Source organism: Poecilia reticulata, unplaced genomic scaffold (assembly GCF_000633615.1).
Source record: "Poecilia reticulata strain Guanapo unplaced genomic scaffold, Guppy_female_1.0+MT scaffold_155, whole genome shotgun sequence".
Classification (NCBI taxonomy): Eukaryota; Metazoa; Chordata; class Actinopteri; order Cyprinodontiformes; family Poeciliidae; genus Poecilia; species Poecilia reticulata.
The window spans coordinates 202,001-219,040 of record NW_007615016.1 but is presented as its reverse complement, the minus strand read 5'-3'; the positions used below and the strand labels follow the sequence as shown (position 1 = coordinate 219,040).

At 39.9% G+C, this 17,040-nt stretch overlaps 1 protein-coding gene across 2 annotated transcripts in view; it reads right to left on the bottom strand.

Annotated features, from left to right (window-relative positions):
• jade2 (jade family PHD finger 2) overlaps nt 1–17,040 on the bottom strand; it is a 138,341-nt gene that overhangs the window by 97,130 nt on the left and 24,171 nt on the right. The window contains exon 3 of one of the 2 annotated variants that reach the window (XM_008401939.2): nt 15,344–15,438. In XM_008401939.2, the coding sequence (XP_008400161.1) occupies nt 15,344–15,438 (95 nt within the window). The remainder of the gene's footprint in view (nt 1–15,343; nt 15,439–17,040) is intronic. The other variant, XM_008401940.2, reaches the window with a different exon arrangement.

Genomic DNA, 17,040 nt, shown 5'->3' with positions numbered 1-17,040 from the left:
CTCATTCACTCTGTTGGATCTCTCTAGTGGGGAGTAGGAGTTTGTCCGATGGTCTGTTGTCTCTTGTTGGCTTTCGGTTTATGGGCTGAGTTAATGTGAAACATTTTGATCTTTTTAAGTGTTTTTCTGTAAAACATGCAGGATTGAGTTGTCTGGAAATGAAGGTATATGACTGTCTTCCAACTGTGATCACACAGACCCAACTTACTTGTTTCTCAAGGTACAGCAGTTTGGTCAATATCTGTTTTTTTATCTGAGTATCTAGGGCATTTCAGTTTTTATGGACTGTAAGTAAGAATGAAACTGCACAAGTATACCTTCTGCCAAGAAGAGAAATCTGAGGCAGAAAGGGATCAAACAGTAAAAATGGAGTGAGAAAGCACAATTAAAAGAAATTAGAATAGCAAAAGAGGAATTACAGAACCGGAAGAGCAAGAAAAAGGAAAGATTTGTTTTCTCCTCTGGGCATCATGGCTACCTGGCTCTCCACAGTGCGTCATGGCAGATGTCAGCTCACAGAGAGAAGAGGATAATTTTAGCAGCCACATCACAGCACGGGCTCTAATGATTGGCTGCTTGGAAGGGCCACAGGACGCAGGAAGAAGTGTGTGCATGTATGTGTGTGAGTGTTGAGTGGGTGATCAGGAGTGAGAAAAGGACGAAGGAAAGAAAGGGCTTGATGAAAACGTGTCAGAAAGAGAGGGGAAGGGCTGTGCTTGTGTGTGTGAACGAGACGGAGAGATCAGTGCATTAGTCCAGTGACTCAGAGATTTCAAACATGCACAAAGATGGGAATCCATCATCGCTCTCACTATGTAATGTATTCAGTAAATTATAGGCTTCAGCTTTCATTTTTTAAGTGCACATCCAATTCTGTGCAATTTAAAATTCTGAGGTGAGTGAGGTTTTAGTGTGGTTAACATACGAAAGGAAATTGGGAAGATTTCAATGAATTCTAGTTTTCTTCCCTTCAGAGGCATTTTGGTCATAAGTCTTCTGCCGAGGCACAAATCAGTTCAGGACACGTTACATTTATACCGACTATAAGGCCTTAAGGAATAGAGGGGTTGACATTTGTTGATTGGCTGGTTGCTCAGGGTGGAGGCAGGAGGCTGGTCAGTTGTTGAACAGAGAGTTGGTCAGTCAGCTGATCTGTCATCTAAGGATGAGTGGGAGAATGCTTGGTCAGGAACTTGTTGGCCGTTTCTGAGTGGGTTAGGGACTTTGTCGTTCATGGGTAACTCTGGGTGGATGGGGGACTTTCGATTGGTTGGTCAGTCAATCGTTTCCTTGGCTAGTGGGCTGGTTGTGTCTTGCTGGTCGGTGAGCTGGTTGGTTGTTTCTGGGCTCTAATGGCTGTTGAGATTTGATTGGTTGGTCAGCCAGTTGCTTGTGATTGCTTGTCTTTGTTTGGATTGGGAGGCTTATTCATGAGCTGGTTAGTTGTCTCTGGGTGGGCGTTGGTTGGTGAACAAGTCGTTGGGTGTTTTCGGGTGAGTGGGTGACATGGTAGTCCACTCAGTTGGTTGACTTTGGATGTGTTGGGGATTTATCCATCAGTCTGCTACATATTAGCTGATTCTGAGTGGATTCATGGTTTGGTTTATTCCTTAGCGTTTCTTTTCTGATGATGCCAAACTACATAAAGATTGTAGTAAAAAAAGTGAAAAACTCAAATGTCTTGTTTGTTTTTTTCTTATGCAAGTAAAACGTTTTGAAAAATGATTAAATGTTTATGACTCTTTGAGCTTTTTGTGTTTATACAGCTGTAAAATGCTTATAATGATCAAGCTGAAAGTCCAGTCATGAAATGACAAATAGGTGCATCACTACATGCACAAATAGCAGCGATGCTTTGGTCTGTGAGTTTTCCGGTTCTTTTCAAAAGCAATTCTCTTCCATAAATTGACTTCTGGCTATTCGACAGAGAGGATTTGGTTCAATTGACGCCTCCATGGGGTTAAACAGAAAGAATGAGATGGAAGAGAAAAGGACAGATCAATGCAAGAGAGAAAGGAAGTACGTTCAGTGTTTCCTGATGGTCACCCAGAACGCCTTTTACTTTGTACCATAATAGTTTCCTTTTTTTGGCCATTTTCACACAAACTTTCACAACACAGAACAGAATGGCAGATGCAGCTTTTCTGAATAGTTAATACATTTTCAAATGGGCTGAAATTTGGGCCAGTCCAGAAGTTTAATGTTTGTCTTCTTTACTCACTCCACCACCTGCTTTACTCAGGAAAGTTTCTTAAAGCAAAATTTCTAACTGTTGGTTTGAAGAGAATTTGAAAGATTAAGAGATTATTCTAATTTATTAATCCACCTACTTGGTTCAGTGCACCAAATACACCAGATAACTTCAATTTAACAGCAGTTATCCAGTGGCGAAGATGAATGTTGTACTTAGAGTTTCACCAGTTACCTAGCAACCGCAATGAAGCCAGCCCGTTACCTAGCAACCAGTGGCGGAGCCAGAGGGGGGGCCAGGGGGGCCAGTGCCCCCCCTGTCATCTGATTGGCCCCCCCAGATGATTGACATGTAACAGCACCAGGTTATTCCTGTACATTATTTGGAATCATTCTAAGCCAACCTAATATCTAAAGAAGAAAAACAATAATAAATATATCAAAAGAAAATGTATAAAACTTGATATAAGTCCATGTGACATAAATAAATAGATTTTTATCAGGCGTGATACCAGCCTCCTTTATACTCATAACAAGCTGATATTCTTCTCCTGGGTGTTTCAGTTGCTGCTGTGGTTCAACTCAAAGGCTAAAGCGCTTCATACCTAGTGGGGATGGTAAAACACCAATAAGTTATTTATTGATCCTCCGCAAAAAGAGAAAAATCCGAAGAGGGCCGACAATGTTCTAGTTTGGAGCAGAGGTTGCGCTACAGTTTTTTTCGTTGTCCGTCAAAGAAAAAAATAATTTTATTTCCAATTTGTAGTCATCAAACGAAACATTTATTATTTCTCTGTTGGAACGTTTTTGAAATCAGGTAACATTTCATGAAATGACGTGATTAGAAGACGACAGAACTCTGATCGGTTCCTGATCCCTCAGCGGGAGAAAAACCAGCAGAAGCGGATCAGCTGCGCTRGACKCTCCAAAGCCTCTGGTCCGTTAAAGCGTCCAGATCAGAGATGATTCTCCGACTGATATTGTTCTTAGTCTGATTAATAATGAGCTCAAACGCAGAGCCAGCGCTCTGCGCTTGTTTCTAACGGATCTGCACTTTAATTTCTTTCCTCTCTCAACAATCAGCTGCTATTCCTCTACTTAAACTACAATAAGTAGATCACATTCTCTTTAGGTTTTCTCTGTTTGCTCCAAACTCATTAAATGTAAAGTCATTAGAAGCCGAACCTCCATCAGGCAAATAATTCTGGTCCAACCCGAAATATTGTTACCCGTCAAATTACCTGTCCAATCAGAGCTTCCTAACCAAGGMGTCCATAACTCTTCAACACGCTGTCAGCTCTCGGTCAGAAAGACATTTAGTTCAGTCCATAAGATGATATTCAGAAAGGATCTTTTATTTGATTGATTTTAGTTTCCTCTGCGATGAACTCTATGCTAAAGTCCATCATGTCTCCATGTGCTCCAGTCAAAGCTGTTAATTATAACATGTCAAATGACAGAGGGGCTTAAAAAATAACCAAATATTCAGTTTGGTTATTTTTTAAAATTATTTATATGTGCACACACACATTTAAAATTTTGCCCCCCCAGAGGTAGTCCTGGCCCCCCCTTGGCCCCCCCAACTTTAAAAGTCTAGCTCCGCCACTGCTAGCAACCCTAGCTGATCTCCAGCTGGCTTTCCCGCTGTATGCGGCGTACAATGGCTGCTGGAAAAGACAAGAGTTTGGTTTTTGACTCATCCTCCAGAAACCACTTGCTGCATTCTGGTTGGTTGTGCAGGAGGCTAAACTAATGCTTTTCAAAGATGCACGGTTGGGAAACTGTGCATGCGTTTGCAGCCATTTTCAGGTGCGAGCGTAAAGGTTGAGTTGGGGGCGTGGTCAGCAGCAGCTTGTTTGGATTTAAAGTGACAGAGACCCTAAAAAATGTCAATCTGAAAGGAGCTCAGACTGAAATCTCATCATCTAAGAATAATTCAGTGTAACAAATATAATGAACGTGTTTTGAATAGACCATTGACCTAGGAAACAGCTCAGATTAATGTAAAACTTTTTAAGACACAAACATCTCGATTAGGAAATCATAACGCTGGATGAAGCAAGCCACTTTCAAATGTTTGCACCTTCAGACCCCGAATGGTTACTTACAAAACTTCGGTCAAGAGGAAGCAAAAGGATCAAAACATCGGAACCACGGCACGCCATTCCCCAGATATTTAGACAGCGCCCCCCGATGAGCGAACACTGATGTGTCAATCAGAAGATGTTTTTCTGCTTCTCCCTATAAATGGCATCAGACATATTTCAGATGGCAGATTGTACAGATTGTTCTTTGTGCGACTGCTGCAGATCAGGCACCCTGCAGAGCTCAGAGCACACAAGCCCGGAGGAACCTTTCGCTCAGGAACAAAACCAACCGTCTCCTGATGGATGAGAGGGAGGAAAGATACGCAAAAGCAAAAGTGGATGCAGTGTGTGCGTTATTATGCAGCAACGTCTCTAGCTGACATGAATCAGTCACATCAACACCCCACACCAGCTTGACGCTTCTACAAATAAAGGACTTGATATGAATGTGAAAAAGATTTCCTGGTGCTCCTTCTAAAAACTCCTTTCTCCCTCTCAGATCTGCAAAATGTCACATCTGTAGCTATTATCCTGTCTTCATATAGTTCTGAGCTCTGAAAAGATACAGAGCCTACAATTTGTGGCCCTCATTAGCTTGAGACGAGACAGCGAACAAGTCCTTTTGAGGTTTGTCTGAACGCGGCTCCTCATCGCACGGCGCTGGCCTGAATGATTCGCGGAGCGACTGCGGCGCTCCCCTTCCACGCCAAGGGCAGGCTGATTGCCAACGCGCCGCTCAAAGGTCACGCAATTAAGCTTTGTTCCTGCTTCAATGCGGCTGCCGCTGACTGACTGCGCTCAGTCTGAGCAGATGTGGTTTTTGGCCTGTAAGCTTTAAGAAATGTCACTGATTCATGCTTACAATAAGGAATAAGTAAAAAACGAAACAGCCGCCAAAATTATCTGTTAACTTTGTTAAAACTTGGAAACTAGTTAAATGAACAAAAGGGAAACATGATATCCGGAAAACATGCAACTGCACTCCGACTGCCGAACGCTGAGATGCTGATATTAGTTATAATTAACCCACGTCATTGTGGAGAGCTTTCTACGGTGGCCCCTAAGGGACACAGCGAATGTGTTTTCATTTGCGTTTTCTGGTAATAATCCACGAGTCGCTTCATGAGGCATTTTCAACACTGAAGGTCTTCCTGCTACAATGTGAGGTTTTTCCATGCATGTTGAGTTTTATGTATTTAGGACACAAACTTTTGTTCAAAACGCAAAAGTAAAGCAAGTCAAACATGCTTCCATCTCTTTCCATTCCTAGATTTAAACAGAAACTGTCCGTAAAAAGGAAAGAGAGAAAACATACTTTCAAACTATTTGGACGAATTCAGCTTAAAGTCGGGAAAATTTACATCTTCTTGCTTAGTTTTAGCTAGTTTTCTATCAACTAATAAATAAATTAGTTGACTATTTGAATAACTGATTAATCGTTTCAACCTTATATCTGATACAAGCAAATATTAATTTGAATAAACATGTCAGACCATGAAGCAAAGGACTGTATTTATCAATATAATGGCTACAAATTTCCAACAAATGAGATAAAATGTTTCAGTCAGAATTTGACCAAAGCAACATGAAAACATGGACCCGTCCTACCTAACAGGCTTCATGCCTCAAATCATCTCAGACTTGCATAATGACTTCACTGTTCTCCACACATCCCCATCCCACAGAGCGTCTCTGTTATGTGATGGAATGAGAGATTAGCGCCGTCGATGAGCAGCTGATAAATCTGCAGCAGCTGCTCAAAGCCTCACAGGAATATTTCCAATAACTTGTTGAACATGTGACGTAAATAATTAAAGCGGTTCTGAAGGGATTAACAGGAAAACAAGGGAACAGATGGCAAGAAAATTATATTTAAAAAACAAAAGTATCTTAAAAGAATGTGCATCAACATACAAGTCAAAGTTTTAACATATTTCCAAACAAACAAAAGTTTTTATTGTGGTTCAAAAACTTCAGAAAAGCTGGAAACACGGCTGGATATTAAAATCAATTCATATCCGAAACGATTAATATGATTAATTATCAAAAAATCCCACTAATTTAGTCATCAATTAACTACATTAATGATTAATGTAGTTAATCATTAACTACAGACTAAACATTTGCTGGACTAAGTTGTAAATCCTGTAAATATGTCAGTGTTAAAAAAATAATCCAAGAAATGAATCAACAGTTCAGACCTGCTGATGTCGAGCAGAGAAAGCTGAGCTTTTCACATCCTTTGCTACAAATGAACAGTTTACCACAGGAATCTGCTGAATGTGGCAACAGTTTACCCGATTGATCGATTAATCGTTCAGGAAAATCGATTGTTAAAATAATCGCTAGCTGCAGCTCTACCCAAATCCAACCAGAGTTTATATGGGTTAGGATGATTTTAACTTCCTGCCACTGACTTGGGGAACCCCAAACCACTCGGTGGACAGAGAGGAGCTTTACGTTTCCTCTGCAGCTCTGAAGTGGAATGAGAGAGCAGGAATGTGAAAAGAAACTTTCCTCAATAAATGAACCTTAAAAACTGGGTCACAGACGAGAAATATTGAAGGAGACTTAAGAGGCAGGAGCCAATTTCCCCCCACGGACCGAGATGCAAATATGATTCTGGTTGCAGCAGCTGAGGCAGAGGATCTGGTGAAACGCAGGGTGGAGACGTGACCTAGTTTTACAGTCGTGTGGCTGAAACAATCAAAACAGCTACATGATTAATGCTGCGTCTGCACACTGAGACGCGGTTCAGTCGCCACGCTGAAGGAGCCGAATTCACCGAAACAGCAGAGCAGGCGGGTCAGAGACGGCTGGTTCAGATGAAACCAACATTCATCTGTCAGTACAATTATTACCAACACCGTGGCACTACAGCGGAAATACAATCAGTCTTTTTATAACCAAGCTTTTATAAGTAGAACCACGTTAATGGATTAAATCAGCGGTTATTTAATTTATGAAAGAACCATTTTTAACACATTTGTGTAATCAAACCCTAAAGAATTAGGAAACTAAATACAATTTCTTCTAATGCATAAAATGTGCAACATCATTTTAAGGTTTTTCATCTCCAGTGAATTACGTCACAAAAACAACTTTTATTGGTTTTAGCCTATTTATTTACATTTTAGTGTCATCATAACCAAACAAAACACAGACTGTCCTATAAATACTTATACTCATCTTCACATCAGGTCTGAACGATTAATCAGATTAATCGATTATTGAAATAATCGTCAACTAATTTAGTCACTGATTAATCGTTAACTCTAGTATAAAGACTCAAAAAAGGAAAAACAGTCGGAGCAATAATTAAAACAAAAATGTTTTATAAAATATAAACATTTTGCATTTAACAAAAGGAAAAATTATTCTGCCCAAAACTCAAGTTTTAGTTTAACCCACTGCAAATTATGTGAAAAAATTATCAATTAATCCTAAAATTAATCAACAGATCAATAATCCAGCAGCAGAAAAGTCTGAGCTTTTCACATGCTGATGATTTATTTACAAATGATTAATCGTTCTCTAAAGGAATGCTGTTACTGCATGTTTACCATAAAATGATCATTTTCTGATTTAAAACAAAAGGAATTGAGTCATTTGCATTTTTGATGTATTTCAAATATATATTTTTTTAAAGAAACGTGCAGAATGTGCCATTTTGTATCCAATTAATTGATTAATCGATAACTAAAATCGTCTTAATTTACAGGCTACCTCATAATGCTTCTTTAATAACATTTACTCAGATTGTTTGTAATCAACTGTGCATAAAATTTAACACCAAAAGGACAGAGAATGTTGGAGGGAAGGTCGTTTTCCAGGCTTCAGTTTTTATTTTATGACGTTCATCAGCATTTCGGCTGCAGCAGCAAAACTAGGATTATATTATATATACTTTCCTGGGAGATATGAGAAAATGCAGCATGTCAGTTTAATAGACTCCACAGATGATCAGATGATTTCCTTTCACACTGAATTTGCACATAATTATTTACATTTTTACATATTATCTCGTTGCTCTTGTAAATTATAGTACTTCTGTGTGAGGTTCTGATTAATAATCAACTTTTGTCAAAACAACTGATTAAATAAAAATACTCACCTGGAAGGTTTCAAAGTGTGCATAGTGACAACTTTATGACTTAGCGGGTTTTTGAGTATTATTTAAAATAAAACATAAAAATTAAATTAACATATATCATTATACGGGAAGTAATTTGATTAGGGCTGAAACGATTAATCGCATTAATCGTCAACTAATGTAGAAACTGATTAATATTTAACCATTTGCTGGGGAAACATCAACATTTTCAGAGAAAAAATTCAGCTGAAACTACAAAATGTATTTATATTTTGTTTTTAAGATAAAAAAAAACAAACATCTTTGTTTGTAAATATGTTTACAAAGAAGCATCAAGATTTTAGTTTCACCTGGTTTAAATTCACTACAGGAATGATATTTAGGAGAAAAATGTTGTCGTTCACCTGCTTCAAGGTTCGACATATTTATTCAAATTAATATTTGGTTGCAACAGATGTAGGGTTGAATTGATTAATCAGATTCATCGTGAGGAATCAATTATTCAAATAATCGGCTAATTTAATAATTGAAAAAAGGCAATTTTGCAGTAATTAAGCCTAAACTAAACAGAAAAGATGTAGATTTTCATCTAAAATAACAAACATTTGTCTGTAAATATATTCTATAAAGCCTCGTATGGCGTTAGCTTCACCTTTCACTATGCAGTTACTGATCAATTCATCTAAACATCAGCTGATCAGCCACGTCTGCATCCAGCAGGAAGGCCTGAGATTTTCACATGTTGATGCTGGAAGGGCTTTTTAGATCAAGTGTTCACTAAAGGAAAGCTGTTGGTGCATTTTAGACATAAAAAGGGATATTTTTGTTTTTTGCATCTTTTGATGCATTTCTAATATTGTGTAAAAAGTTTAAGTGGTTGAATGAGAAATCTGTTTAAAGTTCCAGTTTTATATCTGATTAACTTTCAAGCAGAGAAGCTCCTCCATCCCTCCCAGCGGCGGCGATCCTGGTTTCTGCAGCCATGTTTGTTTGTTTGCAGGAGGAGGAGACGCTCTGTGCCTGGAGGAGCTGGAAGGTGACAGTTTACTACCACAGCTGGAGGCTGTTGGCTCGCTGTGTGTGAATGTGAGTGTGAGCCCTGGTTTCCCCACCGGGATGTGTCGACATGCACAGCTCTCCATCCACTCACTGGCGTTTGTGTGCAACTCTCAACTGTTTACATCTGGTTGCTATGGAGAATCGCTGAACGCTAATGAGCCGCGGCAGCTGTTAGCATCACAAACTCGGCGTTCCCGTATCTTCACACACGACAGGCTAACAATGTTTACCAAAGCTGACGAACTGAAAACTATTCTGGCTGGATTTAAAAACAATAAACTATTTCCTACATGCTTCTGGTTGATCATCTTTTATCTGTTTATGCTTTTATGATTCACTCTTCTTTGATTTTGCCCAGGTTTGTATTTTAGTGACAATCACAGGATGGTTGTTGTCCCTTTTACTGTCAAAATAAATTAAACTTAAGGCAAAAACCTGGATGAAGACCTCGCAAGAAGTTAAACTGCCTCTAACGGTTTTGATAGTTTCTCCATAACTTTGTTTTTAAATGGCAACTGCCTGGAAAACCACATTTAAGCCGGTCTTAAGTCAGGAGACTTGGAACACAAAATCATTTTAAAGGCCACAAATGGCCCCCGGGCCRCACTTTGGACACCCCTGGTGAATATGGACCCAGTTCAACCGAAACCCTGCAGCAGAATCCAGACTTTAAAACCAATAAACTGGTTTATTATTATACAAATATCCTTCACCAGCTATGCAGCACCAGTTCACAGCAAATGACTCCAAACCCACAAACATCTGCTCTTCAGAAACAAACCTGTAATGCGATTCTTCACTAATCACATAAAGACGTGTGATTTGCATGGAGGCTCAGTCCTCGGAGGTCGGAGGTTCGATTCCCAGCCTGCCCACTTTTGCCTAATGCCTTTCCTCTCCCTTTACCCTCCTTTCTCTCTGAATACCTTCAAATAAAACCACAAAACCTTAAAAACAAGAAGTTAAAGATAAATGTGGCTGTTTGGAGATATTTCATGTAGGTGAGTGAGAAATAAATGTTTCCAGGTGAGTAATTATCTGCTAATTAAAATAATCCAGCTCTGATCTCAACATTCGATGCAAAGATATGCTAATTTCTTCCTAAGGTGTGAAAACTGAAAGCTTTTGTTACGTAAACAGAAGAAAACAAAGCGGAGCAGCTAATCAGGTTCTATTCATCCGCTGCACAATGATTTCAATCAGCTGGCTGCTTTACAGACTTCCTGAAGGAGAATCTGTTTCAAAACGTCGAGTTCAGAGCGTCGAGTCGACAACTAATCAGCACACAACGGACTGAAAACAGACTCAATCTGATTCCTGCAGAGGTAAATTTTCACACTGTCACATTAAAACCAGAAACATTTATGGATTTAGTGTTTTACATAAAGGATTTGTTTTATTTGCACTGAAAGATTTCAGAGTTTATTTGGAAAGACGAGTTATAAAAACACTGATCATGCCAAACACTGCAGGTGTATCATGATACGAAGCCAAAAGCTTCAGCAGCTCAGTGACTTTCAACACTTTTGATGCCGACTGAGGAACTTTTTTCCATTTCAGATAAATATTTTTCATATTGATCCAAAATCGGTATCGACCGGTAAGAGCCTGATCGGTGCATCTCCATTTCCTCTGGCACCAAAATATCTCAAACTGATTTAGCCAGCTGACCTTTAGCTTCTTGATGAACGTGAAGATCCCGTCATGTGATCACTGATGTCACCGTTTGTGAACTAACCGTGGAAACGTCGCTGCACTGCGCTGCCCCACATTCAAAGGTCAGACCGTAAAAAGTGTTTTTGAACAAATCCAGTGGTTTGCTCTGAGCTTTGCACCTTTACACACTAAACCTGCAGCCCTGAGAAGCAGATCGCTCAGGAAGGCAGCGGCGCGGCTTCACACCTGCTCTGCTGCGCTGGGAAACCTCACCGACGTCACTTCCTTCCTTCCTTCCTTCCTTCCTTCCTTCCTTCCTTCCTTCCGCCGCCGAACACCAGGAGGCGCTCCGCCTGTCGCCTGCAGGACGCTAAACGTTTCTAAGACAACAAGCTGTAGATGTCTGACTTCATTATCCCGTCCTTTTATTTACAGAATCACATAAAAACATGTTTCCAGACATTTGGTAAAAGATACGAATGCCATTCCATCGACATTTAATCGAAGCTTCGTTCGTTTGTGTTTCAGCCGTTTTCTACATTCGCATCTAAACCTGGTTTTAATCAGATTAAACTTCATCCTTCGACGCATCCAGAACATTCCTGGTTAACACAGAAGTAGCTCAGAATCGCAGATTAAAGACGAACATATGATGATGATAGTTTATCTGCTGTCATTTTAATTTGATACACATTTCGCTGCTAATGATTATTTTATTAACTCGATATTCTGACAATTAATTGAATAATCGGATGAACAAATTGGCATATTCTGCAGATTTTTCAAATTTTATACAATATTAGAAATGCAAACAATTCATTTCCTGATTTTAATCCAAAAATAAACATTTTATTGCATAAAATGAAAAAGTTTCTAGTGCAAATATCTTAAGACAAAACTAACATTCCAGCAAGATGTTTATTTTATGTAAATAATTCCTTAATATTGATGGAAAAGTTCAAGATTATTTCACTAAATGTTTGTTATAAATTTAATAATCTGACAGTTTAACATTTTTAATCAGGATTTTGTGCTTTTGTTGATGTCGAGGCAGGAAGCCGTATGGGTGTTACCTTAAAATAAATCCCCATCGAGTCAACAGGAAGCCGTATGGGTGTTACCTTAAAATAAATCCCCATTCTAGTCAACTACAATGTGAATTAAGCTCATCATCATCTGGGCTTCAGAAGTAATTTGAAGATTTCATGAATCAGAAGAAATTAATTTTGGTTTAAATCAGGAAACTTTTAGTCTGATTTGATGTCAGAAAAGATGCATGTAAATTATATACAACTGAAAACCAACACGAAATAATGTCAAACTTTGATTTAGTTACTGGCACAAGATAGAAAAAAACAACAACTTGTGTGAAATAAAGACGGAGATGAAAGAGGATTTGAATACACACCCCCATCTGTGTGGGGAACGATTTCAGAGAGGAAATCCCCCCGAGAACAAAGTGTGGAAATTCATCCTGCTGTCTCATTACGCCTCTGAACCGACGTGTGTGTCCTTGTTCCATGACATGCAGACTGTCATACGATTCCCAGGGGGAGGAGAGCAGCGAGGTTTCTCTGACGAAGACGAGTTCAGCTCCGGTCTCTGGAGACGAAGCTCGGCGCTCTGCCTCTGCACCGTCTTTCCAGTGAACATGTCTGCACTAGGAAGGCTATCTTTACTCTCAGCCTCCATTTTTATTTCTGTTTCCGCTGAATCAGCAGATTCACAAATCTGATGCCTGTTTGATTCCAGGGCATGGTGGTTACTAACTTTAACAGGTTAGGCAGATCTATGATCTTTTGCACAGTAATATCCAAACTGTGGCCCGGGGGCCGTTTGCAGCCCTCCAAACGTTTTTCTGCGGCCCTCAATCGTAATTTAAGACCAGATAAATTTGGTTTATGTGGATCTGCACCAGGCAGTCGGTGCAGATCCACATTTAAAAACAAAGTTTTGGTGCAATTTCCAAAAAGGTTACGGGCAGTTTAACATCTTACAATGCAACACACAGAATTCATTCAGATTCCAGCTTTAAATTTAATTTATTTTAATAGTAAAAGGGACAACAAACACTTAATTTCAGTGATTTTTACTCAAAAATAATCAGGCAAGAGTGAATCATAAAGCATAAATAGATAGAAGATGAACCAGCTGAAGGAAAAAGTTTGTTGTTTTTAAATCTGGTAAAACCTTTTGTGTTTTAAATCAGATTTCAGTCTGAGCTGTTTTAGGGTCTCTGTCTCTTTAAATCCAGGCAGGCTGCTGCTGGCCACGCCCCCAACTCAACGTTTACACTCACAAAACAAAATGGCAGCAAACAGATGCACAATTACACAACAGTACGTCTTTGAAAAGCATCAGTGGAGCACCCTGCACAAACAACCGGAATGGAGCAAGTGGTTTCTGGATGATGAGTCGACAACAAAAATCTCATCTTTTCCAGCAGCCATTGTACAGCATTTTAAATGACCTTTTTAAATGACCTCATAGCCATTGTGCAGTGCAGTAACCAAAAAACATTAATATATTTTCAGAAAACAACTAGGTGTTTCTAAGTGCTTGGTTTGCTTATAGTAGCAGATGAAGCTCAAATAAAAGCACAAAAACATGGAAAAGGTTAATTTTCCATGAATCCATCGTCTGCGGTGCAGATAAGCTTCCAGAACAGTTGCCATATTTCTGCAGTTGAACCAAAACATRAAAACCTTTTACGATCTTCTCTTCAGATGATATTCCTGACTGTCTTTTCTATTTCATTTTTTATGCAACCTCTCTCATCACTTGCACAAAACGAAGCAGCAGCAGAGGCAGCGTTTTGAAAGGGGACGTGGCCCCTGGCTCCGCGGCGGAGGCCCGGGTCAGAGCAGAGAGCTGATTGCTGACAGGACCTTCCAGCAGCCTGTGGTTAGCTGCATGGAGGCGAAGGAAGCCCGACACATGCTCTGCTGACGACTCGCACTCTCGGGGCAGAGATGTCATTTTCTCTTTCTGAAAGCTGCAAAAATCAACAAACTACGTCAACTTCCCTTCAGTCCGAGTCTCTGTGGAGGCGAACGGGTTGTTTACCTCCTAAACGTAGACGGACCACAGAAATAATTCTTGAAGGTGAATTTAAAAAGCAACCTGGCTGGAGWGGGAGGAATGTGTGATTGTTCTCCAGCTCCCAACTGGATGAGCAGAGGCTCCAACCCTGTGTTTAACCAACCTGTCCTGCTCTGCAGAACGTGAACCGGACCGGCGGAGAACCTCACACTCTGAGGCACATCAGGACAATGTCGTCTCATTTTAAAATCTGAATTCATACTTCTATGAATCTGCAGCATTAGAGCAAAAAACTAAAGCTGAAGCTGCTCAGTGAAGCAGCAGGAGCCACTTCCTGTCTTCACTCACACACACACACACACACACACACACACACACACACACACACACACACACACACACACACACACACACACACACACACACACACACACCAAACATCGATTCTGAGGGATTTTATAATGAAAAGTTCATAAAAATGCAGTTTCTCTGGCTGGAAATGTATTTTATGAGAAAGGGACCGGACCAACATCTTTGTGTGAAATATAAAACTGAAATATATTTAAATACAGAAATGTTTACTTCACATAAAATTACATCGACTCAGTGAGTTTTACATCAGAGATCTGAAGCTGAACAGAAATAAACCTTTAGCGCACAGYTTCGGTTATTACAGAAAGAAACCAGAGATGACCTCTGACCTTAGAGAACAAGAAACTCATCCATGTGTTTATCTTTAGTCGCGTTTCTCAGGAGAAGCAGCATTCAGTTTCTACGCACCAAAGATCTGGAATAAACCTCCAGAAAACAGCCAAACTGCTGAAACACTGGCTGGTTTCCATTAAATAAAAAACGTGATTTAAAATCATCACAATAAGTTGAATAAGTTTGACATGAAGCATCATCCTCCTCCAMCTGCTTCCTGTCTTCTTCTTGGTTTCCACCAGTAGCAACATCCTGTTTCTGATCATGTGACTCGTGTCATTAAAAAACACGTTTCTTTGAAATTGCCATGTTTCCCATTAAGCAAAATCATTTTCAAAATATCRAATTATTTGGTCAATAGAAATGCAGCTGCTGCCGTCCTTCATATCGAGACTAAATCCCTTTCAACTGCCTGGAACCTGCTGCGTCTGAATCATCAATAACTGCTTTTAAATAATCTGGTCAAAGTGGAGCTCCAGGGCAGTGAAACCCAAAGCAGCAGCTGTCCTACCTCAGACGGCTTCTTGTGCGGGAGGCGGACCCAGGTGCTGCTGGTGCCGGTGTTCTTAGAGGACCTGGACCACGACGTCACCTGACCTGCAGGACCGTTAGAAACACACATCGATCATCCCKTTCTGGTCCCTTTATGCCGAAGATTTTAATTCAGCAAAAAAATTCAGTTTGTYTGAGGTGTGAAATCCTTCGCTGCAGTTCGTTAGAGAGCTGGAGAAATGCCGAAACAATGATGAGGGCTTAACGATGAATCAGCAGGAAATCTGCACAACAAACGTTATAATGGAGCTCAAAGCTTTCATCTTTTAAAATAAATTATTTTTTATTTCTTATTTGTTATATAAAATAGATTATGAGGAATTTATAGGGTGTAAATTGGCAAAGTTGGTAATTATTCTGATGTTATTTACAATAATATTATTATAATTATTACTATGAATCTGTATTTTTGCCTGTCGTTAGTTTGTAATCATTTTGTTTATGTTAAATTGTTTATTTGTTAGTATAGAATATTGAAAAGGCATATAAATCAAGTAAATGTTGACTCGTTTTCAAACAGGAAACTAACGCTAAGCTAATTAATTTGTTCTTGGTTAATCATCTCGTCTGACTGATAACTAGTTTTTAACAACCTGTTTGAATTAAATGAATAAATGAAAAAGGAAAGCGGCTGAAGGCTTTAACTGATGACGATCCATGAGGAGGTTAATTAGGTAACGACATTATAAATAACATCTTGTTAGCGCCCGGCTCCACTACGCTCCATTACGAGCTCATTAATACTCAACCTAATTGTAATTAAGCAGAGGCTGGAGCCGGCATCCACCCACCGCTTCACCAGCAGCTCCACCGCGTTTCACTGCTTTCACTTCAGCACTCGAACCGCGTCTGACTGGGTCTGCATGCCGAACAATGATGGATGTAATTAGGCAGCATCTCTTGGCCTGAGTCTGGTTTAATGTGTGAGCGCTCAGCACGCTGCTCCACCGCCAGCAGAGCCGCCGCCATGCTGGCAGCGAGCGCCGCTCAGGGAGGACAGCCGCCATGCTGGCCGTCAGAGGTCACCGACCTCTTCTACACACACACACACACACACTCAGCAGAATCAGTGAAGGAGTGTGTATTTATCGATGAGGATTCGGCTAAAGCTTGTCGCTGCCAAACATTAAAACCTTTTTGACCTCCAGTTGCTAAATGACCGTCTTTCCTGATGTCGCATCGACTCGTTGCATGTTGCTGCGCGTTGCTGCGCGTTGCTGCGTGTTGCTGCTCACATCTGGACAAAAAGACGATTCGTTTCTCTGGCTGAATGCGGCAAAATGAAACGTGGAGATTTGGGAATCACTAAGAAGTTATTGTCATTAATGATAATACTGTTGATTTAAGACCATTGTCCAGTAATATTATGCTAATGAAATAATAATGAAGTAAGAACTGATTCTCAAAGGTCAATAAACTTTAAATAAACATTTCATGCAGGAACTGGAAGACATTTTAAATATCCAGCACAAATARAATGAATTATAAAGTCTCTGCTGGTTGAGACCAAAACACCAGACTGAAAACTTTTATCATCCAGTTTCTGGTAGAAAGAGAGAAACGATAAATCATGTGAATTTTAATTTTTTAATTTATCCCTTAATTGATTTCTTGGCCCGGAGCGACCGGCCCGGAGCGACCGGCCCGGAGCGACCG